At 43.7% G+C, this 17042-nt stretch overlaps 1 protein-coding gene across 1 annotated transcript in view; it reads left to right on the top strand.

Moving 5' to 3' along the window:
* LOC124805646 (cardioacceleratory peptide receptor-like) overlaps positions 1-17042 on the top strand; it is a 366009-nt gene that overhangs the window by 326590 nt on the left and 22377 nt on the right. Inside the window, exons 5-6 of the mRNA XM_047266212.1 lie at positions 2285-2462; positions 5255-5391. Of these exons, the coding sequence (XP_047122168.1) occupies positions 2285-2462; positions 5255-5391 (315 nt within the window). The remainder of the gene's footprint in view (positions 1-2284; positions 2463-5254; positions 5392-17042) is intronic.

Raw genomic sequence — 17042 nt, 5'->3', positions numbered from 1 at the left:
TATCAGCGCACACTCCGCTGCAGAGTGAATATCTCATTCTGGAAACATCCCCCAGGCTGTGGCTAAGCCATGTCTCCGCAATATCCTTTCTTTCAGGAGTGCTAGTTCTCCAAGGTTCGCAGGAGAGCTTCTGTAAAGTTTGGAAGGTAGGAGACGAGGTACTGGCAGAAGTAAAGCTGTGAGTACCGGGCGTGAGTCGTATTTCGGTAGCTCAGTTGGTAGAGCACTTGCCCGCGAAAGGCAAAGGTCCCGAGTTCGAGTCTCGGTCGGGCACACAGTTTTAATCTGCCAGGAAGTTTCATATCAGCGCACACTCCGCTGCAGAGTGAAAATCTCATTCTGGAAACATCCCCCAGGCTGTGGCTAAGCCATGTCTCCGCAATATCCTTTCTTTCAGGAGTGCTAGTTCTGCAAGTTTCGCAGGAGAGCTTCTGTAAAGTTTGGAAGGTAGGAGACGAGGTACTGGCAGAAGTAAAGCTGTGAGTACCGGGCGTGAGTCGTGCTTCGGTAGCTCAGTTGGTAGAGCACTTGCGCGCGAAAGGCAAAGGTCCCGAGTTCGAGTCACGGTCGGGCACACAGTTTTAATCTGCCAGGAAGTTTCATATCAGCGCACACTCCGCTGCAGAGTGAAAATCTCATTCTAGCAACTATTTTGATTGCAAAAGTTGCTGAACCTAGTCACTTTAGGATATCGAAAATATGAACTTTCCAATTAAGATTGTCATCTATATGTACTACCAAAAACTTAGTATGCTTCACCCTGGCTATTGACTTCTGTTTATGTGTTATATTTATTGAAGGAATTTTACTCCTTACAGTAGAAAATTGGCTGTACTCTATTTTCTCATAGTTCAGAGCAAGCCCATTCGCAGAAAACCAATCAATAACTTTTCCAAAGACATTACTCGTATCATTTTCTATTGGAGTTTCTTTTACTGGATTGTTAATGATGCTCGTATCATCAGCAAACAGTGTCAGTTTAGCTTCTAGTTTCAGATAAGAAGGGAATTCATTCAGAGATATCAAGAACAAAAGGGGATCCATGATCGAACCCTGTGGGACACCTAATATAATTTCACCCCTGTTAGATGAAATGGGAAACTTCCTTAAATCACTTAAACTATATGAAGAAACTTTTTACTTCCTGTTCTGTAGGTATAACTCAGACCACTCATATGCTGTTCCATTTTGGAATGACAGTCATTAAAACATAGTTTTCTTTATTGCAGGGAGATATTTTCACGAAATTTCAGTCATCAACTTTCTCCTCCGAACGCCAAATTATTTCACTGACATCCATCCACATAGGGAGAAATTATCATCGTAATAAAGTAAGACAAGTCAAAGCTCACATGAAAGATATACAAGTTATTTTTCCCACGTCCAATTCGAGAGTGCAACGGTCAAAATATTATCTACAAGTGATTCTAAGAACCCTCTGGCATACACTTGAGTGTGAAATGTAGAATAATCATGTACGAGAGCGTGCTGAAAAGTGATGCCTCCGAATATTTTATTCTGTTCTCAATATTCGTTGACGTATTACATCCGATACAAATTAGTCGGTGTACTTTTTCTCTTTGCTGTCTCAAATCGCAACCTTCTGGCACTAGAGTGCTCCAAACTGTACCGTGTAAAATCGTGTGTGTAATGCAACCATGTCGGTGTGTGAGAAACAGCCTGCTGTAACTGATGTTTGAATTCGAAGAGATAGTCCACATATGGAGCACCCTCACCTTCATCATGACACTGTCGGACCACACATGAATGCTCAGTCTGCAACATTCCGATACCTTGGGTTTACTGTCATCGATAATCCCCCATACAGTAGCGACTTGGCCCCCATTCAATTTTCGTCTATTTCCAAAACTTAATGAACGCATTCGAGGACTTCGAATTGATACTGATGGAGCCTTGGAAGTGCAGGTGAGATAGTAGCTCCTTGAACAAATTCAAACGTTCTTGAGTGAACATATTAAGAAACTGGTCCGTCACGGGGAGAAATGTCTCTCGCCAGGGTAACTATGTTGAAAAATGTATATTTAGACGTGGAGGATAAAGATGTAGAACGTTAACAAACTTTTTTTTTTTTTCAAGGCGTTAAGAGTTTTCAAACAAACAATTTGGAGATATTACTTTTCGGCACGCCCTCGTAGATGTAGATATAAGGTCATTATTGTGGGACTTACTTGGTTTCCACTGGCGTAAAGCAAGAGTGAAGGTAGTTGTAGCAATAGGTGACTGGGAAGTGGTGAGATGCAGGACGTGAGCGTCTCGCACGCAGGGCACGCGCAGTGCTGGATCGACTTCCCGCACAACTGGCAGTGGCAGGTCTACATGACGCTGGTGGCGGTGGCGCTGTTCATCGTGCCCACAGTGATCATCTCGGCGTGCTACGCCGTCATCGTGTTCACCATCTGGAGCAAGAGCAAGCTGCTGGCGCCCAGCGTGCGGCCGTCCAGGTACTCCGCCAGCCGTGAGTACCACACACCGCCGCTGCCTCTAACCTCCGCCACACCAGCCTGCCTGCCGCGACCACCACCCGCCACATCATCCACCACCAAGGCCCCACATCATCTGTCCTTGATCACATTCGTGCTCCTCTTCACACACACCAAGCTGATTATGCCGGACCACCTGCTTGAGCTATCAAACGTCGCAGACCCCAGCTTGTAGACCTCAAAGCTTCTGATCCTGGTTACATTAACAACCCTCTCCATAGGCACCTTGCTCCATCTACCATGACACAACCGACCACCATTTACAGAACAAGTCTGAAACTAACTTACTTGCCCTTGGTGAAGAAAATCGTATAATTTATCACCATTCGGCCGGCCGGAGTGGCCGTGCGGTTCTAGGCGCTACAGTCTGGAACCGTGTGACCGCTACGGTCGCAGGTTCGAATCCTGCCTCGGGCATGGATGTGTGTGATGTCTTTAAGTTAGTTAGGTTTAAGTAGTTCTAAGTTCTAGGGGACTGATGACCTTAGTAGTTAAGTCCCATAGTGCTCAGAGCCATTTATCACCGTTCCTGAATCTAACAAAAATTTACTACTAATAGAAACCTATTGTTCTATCACCACGCTAAACAGACCTGAGTATATTCCTTGAGCTAATAATCCTTATCCTACCTGAACGACAGGGTTTACCAGGGAAACAATCACACATGTGCCGACCTCAAGTGCAGCTTATCGAGAGACGTAGCCAGCATACCTACGGACATGCTTCGTTCTGCTGCGCAGGCGCCATATTGAGTCCATTTTGTAGCAGTAATGGTTGCGGTATGTAATGGTATGATGCACCGTATTAGCAAATTAAAATTTTTTCGATTGAACTGACTCTGCATTATTTCTCTTCCCCGTGTCCTTGACATTAATGCTACCAGGTTTGGTACTCGTACGGTAATTAGTTTCCGTGTTATAACGTGCAAGATAGGGAAAGTTTAATTATAACCATCCCGTACTTCTAGCGATGTTATACTATAAGGCCTTTCTCACGAAAGCTCAAGGTGCCTGTAACTGGTTATGAATGCCTGTGTTCACTATATCTGTGATGTGCCCATGTATGATCAGTTTCGTCACCACAGCTATCCTGGCTGCGAGCAGACAAGAGCAGAGATTTCCATACTCCCTGTGTTCTTTACTGTTTTATGAAAGTGCACTGTCCCTCATATCTCTCGTCGCCTTTAGTTCTCTTGTGTGAACAGCAAAGCAAAAATACCCGTTCCCATCAGAGCAAATCCTTTCTGTCCGATTCTATTGTTCTCTCAATTTCTTGAAGGTTTTCTCAGTAGCCGGCCAGAGTGGCCGAGCGGTTCAAGGCGCTGCAGTCTGGAACCGCGCTACCGCTACGGTCGCAGTTTCGAATCCTGCCTCGGGCATGGATGTGTGTGATGTCCTCAGGTTAGTTAGGTTTAAGTAGTTCTAAGTTCTATGGGATTGATGACCTCAGAAGTTAAGTCCTATAGAGCTCAGAGCCATTTGAACCATTTTTCTCAGTAGCAGGAACCTGACTCTGGAATAATCTCCCGCATTTTATTTTAGAACAGAATAACATCAACTATTTCAGAAGACAGTTAATCACATATGTACTAAACCATTGTGCTTGTAGACATTCGTTACCGTTGTACAACCTTCTCTCCAACCGTATCTTCCTAATTTCCCAATATTATTATCTGATGCAGTCTCCTATAAATTTCCTTTCCGCAGAACTTGCTATGTCTGAAAACATATATCTTATGCACTTACAAACTCTTTTTATATCTGCCACTACCATTCTTCTTCTTATTATTTTTATTTTTATTATTATTATTACTGTTATTACTATTAGTGACATCAGCAGCAGTAGTACGAATAATGCCAGTATTAACTTTATTAGTTCATAGTCGGTATTATTTACCCATACTGCCGCTGGAAACAGATCATGTTAATGCTATTTGTCATATTAAATTCGTTATTTCTTAGGTAACTATGAAGTAAAGAAAAAGGTACAGTAAATGTGAAACCCTTATCCAATGTAACAGAACGCCCGATGGCTCTAATCAGATTAAGTTAAATAAATAATTAAATAAACATAGAACTCAAATAAAAGTGGAGAATTAGCAATTAGAGAGATACAAATCAGGTACTTTACGATAACATGACTTATGCATTATGCACAACAGATATCGGCGACTATGTCAGATGGCTCGAAATGTTTTGTCTTTACTGTTGTTCGGAAGTTTTCGTACCTTCAAACTCAATATCCTGGAAGCATTCTTATTTTTTTGTTTATTGCCTCGTACTGCCTTAGGAATTTAATGTCGGAGCACCGACCTACAAATCCTCTGTGTATTAACACGTCAGAGGACGGTCAGTCGGTATGGTTTCTAGTCAGACATTAGAGAATAAATTATAATGTGCTGTTTTTTCTTTATGTGGATGACGATGCTCTTCGAAGAGCTCTTCCGAGAGATAGCAAGATTAACATTTGTTGAAATTAATGTCATTTATGTAACTTTACTCTGGTCTCATCTTTTCCAGATTAAACTTTCATACATTCCCGAAAATAAAGAAAAAACGATGACACCTCATATAATATGGTATCGCACAGCCCATTCATAACCTTGATTTGTAGTGTTCTTTTGTGTGAAACAGTATTTCACGCCCCCAGCGTGCGGCGTTATTTGACGGTTCCACTCGTTGTCACATGTGGACGAACTGTCGGCGCGGACGGCAGGAACCACTGTGTGTGCTCTTGTCGGCAGGTGGCAACAGCCGTGCGGGCAGCGGCGTCGGTAGGGGTCCGGCGCCGAGCTTCTCGGACGATCAGGACTGCCGGCGCGCCAGCTCGCGGGGACTCATACCCCGGGCCAAGATCAAGACCGTCAAGATGACCTTCGTCATCGTCTTCGGTGAGTGCTGGTGGTGACTCTGGATGAATTAACAAATGTGGCATCAGGAATATTACCTCCGCACAGTTTAGGCAAAACTCCTGACTTCGAGGACATGTAGCCGCGCGGTGTGGCTGCACGGTTAGAGGCGCCATGTCACGGATTGCGTAGCCCCTCCCACCGCAGGTTCGACTCCTACCTCAGGCTTCGGTGTGAGTGTTGTCTTTAGCGTTAAGTTAGTTTTAGTGTGTAAGTCTAGGGACCGGTGACCTCAGCAGTTTGGTCCCTTAGGAATTCACACATACACACACACACACACAAACACACACACACACACACACACACACACACACACACACACACACAAAGACAGATGGATTCACTAACTAGTCACCGTCGTGCTACTGAATGTAAAATGCTTAATTTTTGACTGAAACTTTCTTGTTGTGATATTTTAATTTCAGTTATGTTCAGAGACAGCAAAGGACCAGGAAGAGGAACGGAATGTGCTTGAAAGGACATGGAGGGAAGAAAAAGTTGATGGCCGGCAGTCCCCACTTGGAGAACTTCGGCCGCCGAGTCGCAAATATTTTCAGTTGATGCCACGTTGGGTGACTCTCAAGTCAATCAAGATGAAATGATGATTATGACAACAGACTACCCCGTCTTCGAGCGGAGAAAAATCTTCGCCCAGATCGGAAATCGAACTCGGACCCGCTGCAGGACATGCAGTCGCTCTTGTCACTCAGGAGACGGAGAAAATGTTATAAGATTAACATCAACAAAAGCAAAACAAGGGTAATGGAAAGCAGCTGAATTAAATTAGGCAATAACGAGGGAGTTAGATTATGGGATGAACCACTAAAAATAATAAATGCGTTTTGTTATATGGGCAGTAAAGTAATTAATAATAGCCGAAATAGAGGGGATATAACATGTAGACTGGCAAGAAAAGTGTTTCTTAAGAAGAGTCAACATCGAATTAAAATTAATCTTAGAAGGTCTTTTCTGAAGGAATTTGTCTGATGTGTAGCCTTGTAGGGATGTGAAATGCGGACGAGACAGAGTTGAGACGTGAAGAGAATAAAAGCTTTTGAAATGTGGTGCTAAAGAAGAACGATGAAGGTTAGACGGCTGTATCATGTAACCAATGAGGAGGGACTGAGTAGAACTCAAAGAAGACTAATCTGTGGCATCATTTAATTGAAAGGGTTGGATCGGTTGGTAGGACACATTCTGAGACATCAGGACACATTCTGAGAGTAATGGAGGGAAGTGTGGGCCAGGGATAAAAGTCGTGAGGGGAGGCCAAGAAATGAATACAGTAAACAAGTGCAAAAAATGTAGGTTGCAGTAATTATTCAGAGTTGAAGAGGCTTGAACGGCGTAAAGTAGCACGGAGAGCTGCTTTAAACCAGTCTTCGGACTGAGGACCAATAACAGCTATTTTCGAATTAGGAAGAGAGCAACAAAGGGATTTGGTCTTTTTTCCCCGCTGTTCCGTTTATGCGTCGAAGATGCATTTAAGGAGATACAACAGTGGGATTAAAAGTCAGGGTGAACTGGTATGAATTATAAGATTTGCTGAAGTCATTTCTATAGTCAGTGAAAGTCAAGGCTATTGAATCGAAAGGTCTGATTAGCACAAACTACGCGTTTGGGGTTTAGCCAAAGACGAAAGTAATGAGAAGTAGTAGAAATGACATAATCGTTGAACTTAACACCAAAACAGCGGTCACAAGTTCGACGAAGCGAATGACGCACAATAACACCTGTGGGACGAAACAAGGAGGTCATAAAAAGCAGAATATCACAGGCAGATAGGGCATTTCTGGCCAGAAAAATCTACTTGTACCGAACATCAGCTTTCATTTCAGGAAGAAAATTGTGAGGATGTATGTTGGGACTGGGGATTGTGTGTAAGGAATCATGGACTGTGGGAAACCGAAAAAAAAAAAAAAACGAATCAAAGAGCACGAGATTTGGTACTACATGAGGATGTTTAAAATTGAAAGGATGATGAAAATTAAAAGCTTCTCCGCACTGGTGCCGAGGAGACAAACGTGCGAAAAATATTCTTAAGAAAAAGGGGCAGTGTGATAGGTCATGCCTAGACATTAAAAAATAACTTACATGGCACATATGTTGTAGATGTTGCAACTTGTAGGGGAAGGCACAGATTTGAATATATCCAACAAATAATTCAGCACTTTGCTATTGTTGCTAAGTGCTATTGTCAAATGAAGAGGTTGACACCGTATGGCAAGTTGAAAAAGAGGCGAATTAGAGTAAGGAATAAGTGATGTATATGTGTGTATAATAAACCCTTTCCCTCAAAAATATTTTTCTTCTTCACACATCCTCTGTGTCACCTCAGATGACGTGTCACTGATCTAAATTATACTAAGATTGCAGTACAGGCGAGGTTCTTATTTGCTTCCACCGCCCAGAGTGGAACGCATAAGTTCTAATAAACGTTCACCAACCCGCAGTCTACCACAGTTGTTGTCACCTGCGCAGAAAACTGCAGAAAGGTAGTGAATCCGTAACCTTGAGGCTGTAAGAAACTCTTAGCGAGGAACTATTGTTTTAGAAACGATTAAATTTCCAATCAGTTTGTTTATACGTCACGCCTCTCGCTTTTTATTGGCAAACAGGAGAAACTGCACAGTTACTTTCCTTTTTAGAGTCACAAATGATTTTTATTCTTCAACAAATTAATGAACTGCATATTTCCGTAATTGTATCACACTGTTCTCAAATGTAGGTCCAAATAATCACATGTTGCTAATAAAGTCTTAACTAATACTGACAGCGGCAGACTACATGTCTGTCTTCCGACACTACCGAACCGACTCCGATTTTTGCACTAGACATTGCCAACTCAGTCTTAACTGATAGCGTGGGGGAAAAATGTCCGTCCTCCGAGACAGCCGAACGAGCTCTCACATTTACAGAATAGACACTGCAAATTAAGTCTAAACTGATACCGCGGCAGACAACATATGTGTCCTCCGGCACTGCCAAACTAGCTCTGATCTTACAGCCGAACCACTTCGCCGCCATCCAATTTAGGCGTGATACGAGGACCACCGGAGTGCTTCTCCTGCCTTTACGATTAGCAATGTTTATTATTCCGCTGGTTATTAATACCTTTGAAATAACGGAATGATACACGCTTCTGAGAGATGCATTAATTATGACATGCAAGTAAATATTCTGTTTAATTTTTAAAATATTAGTAGTAGAAGATTATCGTGTTGGTACGCAACTTCCGAACACAGCAGCCAATCGCGGAGAACGACCACAACTTAGACGATCTATCTCACGGTACCCGTACCGAACAAACCATCTGTCATCAGTACCTTACACTATATTACGTCATTTTGCCACAGCTGCCTTCTTGTAGTCGAATATGATGGCTGTGAAGCCAGAAATATTACAACGAAAGATAAATTCGTGAATCCACCAGTCAGAATGATGACAAAAAAGTTAACTTTTGTTTTCAGCTGTTACTGATATAGTAAAGTTGTATCTTAGAGTATCTAGATATGGTAACACTCTTCTTGGAACGGATTTACGATATGCAGTAACGAAATTTAAAACGTTAAATCTTGTATATCACAGTCTCTCAAGAGTTAAAACTTTAGGTATTGTACACTAATACGTAGCGACAACAGCGGTCGAGGGGGAAGTCACATAAACGGTTGCTACCGTAAGTCTGCAGCGAATAGAAATCTTTCATTCTTCATGCATCAGATAACAGTCACTCTTCAAATAACATGAACGAAATACGAAAAAAAATTGATAAATGTCTCATCGCCGATGTCACAGTATTTAGTTCAGGCCTGTTATGGTAATACAATACCTATTTTCAGTAATCGCTCAACCATGATTTGAGACTAATAATATGTAATAATTTCTTACCTAAAAAACAAAAACGCACATAGAGTGAAGCATTTATTATAGAGCGTTGATCTAGACCGGAACAATCCACGATTATGATGCTTGATTTTACTTCCTTGACTTGGAATGAACAACTACTCTTTGGAATTTTAAGTGAGCTTGAAACAATCAAACATTTTAAAAAGAAATAGACCGCGACACCACTCACACAGACAAACAAACAGAGAATCACGTTGCTGCAAAACTTAAACTGAACTGATATAAGGGACAATAAGGAAACTCAGCAGTGTTACCGCAAAACGATACCCCTTAAGGGACTCAGTCAGCTGCGATAATATAAACTTCATTTATTTAACTTTATAGCTGAAGCATAGAGCCACTCAAGAATTTGAAGAAAAATTATGTAGTATGAGAGTATTTATCTGAAATTCGAATTCCGCGAAAAACAGGCTGTCGCGAGAGTATTTTTCGGGCCAACGATTTCTTTGATCTGAGACCTGGAGTGCCATGGAAAACCTGGACATGTGGCAATCCTGTTCTTGGAACAAAAACTTTCTTCCTGCTGTTTTGTCGGAAACTCACATTTAGAGACGTTGGCTGTGAACAAAATACAAGCTGATTCTTACAAATAGTAGCTACTGTTAATAAAGATGTTTCTTTGCGCAAATAGCTCCGCTACAGGTTTCAAACCGACAGGTTCATCTTCAAACGGTTGCTCACGTCCATACCGCATTTATTGTTGGTGACATTAATTGGTGAAAAATAACAAAGAACAGCTAATGTAAGGAATAACTAATTTACAGTATGCTGGAAGTTCGTAAACAACAAATGTAATTATACGTGAACAGCAGTCTGACGACTAATCTGTCGTCACGAAACTGGTGACGGTGTGTTTGTGTAAATAAGTAGTATTACTACCTTTAGGTGCTTACTGTTTTCTTCAATGTAAGAATGATGTTGTAACTACTTTTTATTGGCACCTATAAACAACCAGGTTCCTGGTAAGACGTTTTTCGTCATACTTAACAAAATATTTATTGCCTGATTTGTCTCACTATTGTTTGCGGTAATACGGTGAACACTACATGTCTTCTCACTTGTCTGGAAACAAATCAGTTACACAGAAGAGGGATAGAATATTTTTTATTCTTCTGACAAAAGTGAGATTTGGCACTTTCAAACGTTTCACATTCCAACCTTCAATGAAGCTCGACAATTTTTAATCAGATAACAAACATAGAGTTCAACAAGATGTACCAATGATAAAATAACACATAAATAAATTTTTTGTGACTAGTATCGACACATTAAATGATAAATCTTCTTGAGACTAATTGTTTGGAAGGTTGTGGTTCGACTTTTCAACGTTCCTCTGGCTGATGGGAGAAATAACACAGATACAGTCACTGCCTGTAAGCTGGGCTGTCAAGCCGAAACAGCAGGATACGTTTCAGTAAGCTCATATATCAGAGGAGAGTGTCCGCCGAGTTAGACAGTGACCTCATCACAATGCATGAGCCGACAACGCCAGTTGAATGTTACCTAACACGACCGGTGCAGGCGCCGAGTGCAGCAGAGACTGTTTATTCCATTATTACCGGCGGCCGGGGCACACACGCCAAAGGCAGCTCACTAATTACCACGGGAGGACCTGTGACGTGGGAGCGTCAACGCAGAGCACTGGCCAATAATGGACTCCAGCATCCGGCCACGTCCCATAGATCCACCGTAATGTCGTTTGCTCCGCTCGCTGGCGCGTCTGAAGCCTGGCAATTTCCGTTCGAGCCTTACAGCCCACTTTAAAGCAGGTATAGAGGCAAAGCACACTGACAGTTCAGTTTAAGCCTCTAGGAAAATGACATATTTAGAAGCTTACTGAATCAGTGCCTGAACTCTGATTTCTACACACGTGCAGTCCTATGACAGATGTCTGACGAGACACGCTACTCGTTAATTCTGAATTGTTCCACTAAACAATCCTCGGCAATAGGATGTAAAAAAACTGTGGATGTATTGTATACTAACTACTGGCCATTAAAATTTCTACACCAAGAAGAAATGCAGATTATAAACGGGTATTCATTGGACAAATATATTACTCTAAAACTGACATGTGATTACATTATCACGCAGTTTGGGTGCATAGATCCTGAGAAATCAGTACCCAGTACAACCACCTCTGGCCGTAATAACGGCCTTGATACGCCTGGGCATTGAGTCAAACAGAGCTTTGATGGCGTGTACAGGTACAGCTGCCCATGCACCTTCAACATGATACCACAGTTCATCAAGAGCAGTGACTGGCGTTTTGTGGCGAACCAGTTGCTCGGCCGCCATTGATCAGACGTTTTCAATTTGTGAGATATCAGGAGAATGTGCAGGCCAGGGCAGCAGTCGAACATTTTGGTATCCAGAAAGGCCGTACAGGACCTGCAACATGCGGTGGTGCATTATCCTGCTGAAATGTAGGGTTCCGCAGGGATCGAATGAAGAACCACGGGTAGTAACATATCTGAAATGTAACGTCCACTGTTCAAAGTGCCGTCAATGCGAACAAGAGGTGACCGAGACATGTAACCAATGACATCTCATACCATCACGCCGGGTGATACGCCAATATGGTGATGACGAACACACACTTCCAATGTGCGGTCACCGCGATGTCGCCAAACATGGATGCGACCATCATGATGCTGTAAACAGAATCTGGATTCATCCGAAAAAAGGACTTTTGCCATTCGTGCACCCGGGTTCGTCGTTGATTACACCATCGCAGGCGCTCCTGTCTGTGATGCAGCATCAAGGGTAACCACAGCCATCACAGCCATGGTCTCCGAGTTGATAGTCCATGCTGCTGCAAACCTCGTCGAACTGTTCTTGCAGATGGTTGTTGTCTTGCAAACGTCCCCATCTGTTGACTCAGGGATCGAGCCGTGGCTGCACGATCTCGACCAACGCGAGCAGCAATGTTGCGGTACGATAAACCGCCATCGCGATAGGCTACAATCCGACCTTTATCAAAGTCGGAAACGTGATGGTACGCATTTCTCCTGCTTACACGAGGCATCACATCAACGTTTCACCAGGCAAAGCCGGACAACTGCTGTTTGTGTATGAGAAATCGGTTGGAAACTTTCCTTATGTCAGCACGGTGTAGGTGTCGCCATCGGCGCCAACCTTGTGTGAATGCCTTGTAAAGCTAATCATTTGCATATTACAGTATCTTCTTCCTGTCAGTTAAATTTCGTGTCTGTAGCACATCATCTTCGTGGTGTAGCAATTTTAATGGCCAGTAGTGTATGTAGCCTACTAGGAGCGCTCTCATATGGTATTCAACAGGGTTGTAAATCCTTAATTACTTGAAAGATACTTGGTAAGTTGCGTTTGTCACATCTAAGCACGTACCACAAATATGAGAAAGATGAGAAATATCGTTGACCAGTCGATATGACGATATGTTTCCCTTGTCCGTATTGTTATGTCGGCTACTATGGGAGTCAACACGGACACTAACAAGAAAGGAGGGAAGTTATGATGGCCGGTAGCAGGAATCCAAAAGGGTCTATAATTTATTTATTTTTTTCCTTTATATTTCTTTTTGTAGCAATGGAGCCCCTCCACGCCAGCAATGGCATGGTGGCCAACTCAAAAGGTCTACTGCTATCTCTGCATAAGGGTATGTTTTCACTAAAGTGAGGTGTCGCAGGATGCGGGTACTGCTATGTTTGCGTACGTCTGGTTAAGTTTAACCATTAGTACGCGCTCATCTGGAGATAGATTGGGTCTAAATTTGAACGAAGGGTAGCGGTTTGAAGAGCAGAGGGAAAAAAGTGCCAAGGTAAGATCCAAGGGAAGAATAACTTCTGCGATAGTTAGGTCGGGTAATAAGAGCAGTAGGGGATATTTTGCTGCCTACAACAGGTCATGCAAGGGTAGGCTTTGTTAGCAGTGGGTGTCATGTATGTCGATAGCTTTGACTTTGTGCGGTGCTGTTACTCGGCGGCTGCCGCTGGAAGCCGGTGTTGATCTCTCGGTCAGCGTCAGCAAGCCTGTAACAGTTAGGCTTATCATCGTTTTGTGTCCGATGGATCATATATCAGATGCACAGTTAGGGTGATGTTGGCGATATGTTTGTGGGTCAGTGGGCGAGCTCGCCGGTTTCCCTGCTGTAGCCTGTCAGTCGGCTTTAATAGCAGTAGCAGCTGGTACATCCAGTCAGGGGCTTGCCGAAGTTTGTCGCTTGTTGATGTATGTTAGGTTGGCATAGGTGGTAATGCCCTAGCTAGTAGTGTCTAGGGCATAACCACCTATGGCAAGCTAATACACACCAACAAGCGACAAACGTCGGCAAGCCCCTGCATGTCAGCATCGTTGATTTGATATACCAGCTGCTATCACAGCCGACCAACAGGCTACAGCAGGGAAACCGACGACCTCGCCCACTGACGCACAAACAAATCGCCAACATCACCCTACGCTATGTATCTGATATATGACCTATTGGACACAAAACGATGATGAATCTGTTACAGGTTTGTTGACGCTGACGAAGAGATGGTCTATACATATCACATGCTGATTAATATAATACTTTATTTCTAAAATGAAAAGAAACTTAACTTCTTGTCCCTTCTATGTGTAATTACGTTACTCGCTCCCACTACTCGCAGAACGAAGGCTACGTAACGTCTTCTTATTACTCAGTACTGATGCTCTCGGAGTCTGCGACCGAACTGGGTCCGACCAGCGATGGGCTGCTGGTTAAGCCGGCACAGACAGGGGGTGCTGAACTCTTTCTTCCTGGAGGACTGGCGTTCCCCTCTTTTTCTACTGGCGTGCCGGTCAGTGTCTTTTTGATGCCTTTTCGCGGTGCTGCGCTGGTCGGTGTGCAGTGGATCCTTTAGGACTGCACACGTATTAGCATTAAATATTTATAGGATACAATGTCCTCACCTTATTCCCTGTCTTGTAATCGGACTCCGTCCGTTGGGGACACGTAATGCATATTTCGCCTGACAAAGATTAAAGCACCCAGACGCGGTCGGAGGTCAATGAAACTTCGTACAAAAGCTTCATCGGCGGGGATGTAAATAATTAGAAATGCAATTCTCCATGACACCAGATTGGCCACCAAAGTGCCTGAAAGTGCGTATAACTCACATGATTTGTGTCCAATGTCGAGCGATCATTGTGAAGCCGACGATGATCACTAGTCCTCATGTGAAAAAGCTTTATCAGCATATGACAGATTTTCAGAAACACCTTGTTGTGGATCTCCATTTGGACGGCTGGTCGAATCGTGGAATATTCAGCGTTGTGGGACATTCGGATGCGACAGTGGCCTGATGTGGGACTGTATGGGAACGTGAATGCAGGCATACTCATCATCAAGGTTCTGCTCGACCATATCTGATCACTACAAAGCAGGACCGCTACATTGTGCAGTAAGTACATCGTAACCGCTTAACATATTCGCTGCCATCCGAGAAAAAGTAACAGACCTCCTTTCAGCATTGCGTTATCCCGCGCCATATATCAGAAGATGGACTAAGGAATTACTGCCGTTAGCGCTACCGTATGAAGACTGTTGTTGGAGTAGTATCATGACATGGAATAATGGAGTGATGATTAATGGCGTCGATTTGTGTTCACTGATGAATCGCGGTTCTGCACTGTCCCAGACCACCGTCGGCAAGTATGGAGGCTACCCGGAATAGGTCCCATACTTCCAACGCTTTGGAGACGCACAGTGGTGCTGCTGCCGCCATCATGGAGTTCGGAGCCATTGTGTATGACTTCTTCACGCCACGGCTATTAGTCCTGCGTTATCGTCTCCTGTATCTCAAGCGATACTATTATGGTGCCATTCTGGAACAGGACATGCTCTTTCACACTTAGAAAGTGTTTCCATGAACTGTGTACGTGATGTTAAAGTACCGAGTGATCAAAAAGTCAGTATAAATTTGAAAACTGAATAAATCACGGAATAATGTAGATAGAGAGGTACAAATTGACACACATGCTTGGAATGACATGAGGTTTTATTGATACCAAAAAAATACAAAACTTAAAAAAATGTTCGACAGATGGCGCTTCATCTGATCAGAATTGCAATAATTAGCATAACAAAGTAAGACAAAGCAAAGATGATGTTCTTTACAGGAAATGCTCAATATGTTCACCATCATTCCTCAACAATAGCTGTAGTCGAGGAATAATGTTGTGAACAGCACTGTAAAGCATGTCCGGAGTTATGGTGAGGCATTGGCGTCGGATGTTGTCTTTTAGCCTCCCTAGAGATGTCGGTCGATCACGATACACTTGCCACTTCAGGTAACCCCAAAGCCAATAATCGCACGGACTGAGGTCTGGGGACCCGGGAGGCCAAGCGCGACGAAAGTGGCGGCTGAGCACATGATCATCACCAAACGACGCGCGCAGGAGATCTTTCACGGGTCTAGTAATATGGAGTGGAGCGCCATCTTTCATAAACATCGTACGTTCCAGCAGGTGTTTATCAGCCAGGCTGGGGATGATGCGATTCTGTAACATATCGACGTACCTCTCACCCATCACGGTGGCAGTTACAAAACCAGGATAACGCATTTCCTCGAAAAAAAAAAGACCTTATAACGGTAGATGTGGTAAATCCAAACCATACCGTGACTTTCTCGTCGTGCAATGGAGTTTCCACGACAATTCTATCATTTTCGGTAGCCCAAATTCTGAAGTTGTGGGCGTTGACAGACCCTGAGAGCGTGAAATGAGCTTCGTCGGTCCACAACACGTTACTCAACCAATCGCCATCTTCCGCCATCTTTTGAAACGCCCACACTGCAATTGCCCTCCGCTACACTAAATCGCCAGGTAACAGTTCATGATGCCAGTGGATTTTGTACGGATAGGATCGGAGGGTACGTCTCAGAGCCAACCAAACACTAGTGTATGGAATGCCGGTGCGACGTGCGACTGCACGAGCGCTGACTTCCCCGTGCATAGACGAACCCGCTACGGTCTCCATTTCTTCCTGAACCGTCTCAGCAGCATTACGCCTTGTGCTCGGTCGGCCACTACGGGATCTATCGTCTAAACACCCCGTGGCTTCGAACTTCGAAATCATTCTGGCCACAGCTGCATTTGTCATCGGACCTTCACCCGCTTGAATCCCCTTCCTATGGCGATAGGATCGTAACGCTGAACTAACACATTCCCCATTCCAATAATACAGCTTCAATAAAAGCGCCTTTACAGGTAACGTCAACACGCTGCGACTACTGGCGCATCTGATTCTCTCTCTCATTACAGCTCCTTTTATACACGATTGTCATGCGCAGTCACCTGACGTTTTGCTGTCCAGCGCCATCTGTTGCACATTTTGTGAACTTTGTTTTTTTTTTTAGTTCTAATAAACCCCATGTCATTCCAAGCATGTGTGTCAATTTTTACCTCCCTATCTACATTATTCCGTGGTTTACTAAGTTTTCAAATTTATACTGACTTTTTGATCACCCGGTACTCCCCTGGCCAGAAACACCCCCTGATCTGCCCCCTATTGGATATATGTGCGACGGTAACTCAGCCCCAGTGCTAGAGTGTAGGATATTAAGGACCAGTTGCTACATTTGTAGACCAGATTGGCTAAGGAGAGGGTACAGAGGCTTTATGACCCCCTTACCAACCGATTCCGTGCATGCTTCCGGCCCGAATGCGGTGCAACATCACGGTGGGCACAGTTTGCCAAGTTCTGTGTAAAATTCACTCACGAT

Source organism: Schistocerca piceifrons, chromosome 7 (genome assembly GCF_021461385.2).
Source record: "Schistocerca piceifrons isolate TAMUIC-IGC-003096 chromosome 7, iqSchPice1.1, whole genome shotgun sequence".
NCBI lineage: Eukaryota > Metazoa > Arthropoda > Insecta > Orthoptera > Acrididae > Schistocerca > Schistocerca piceifrons.
This window is presented reverse-complemented; position numbering and strand designations above follow the sequence as displayed.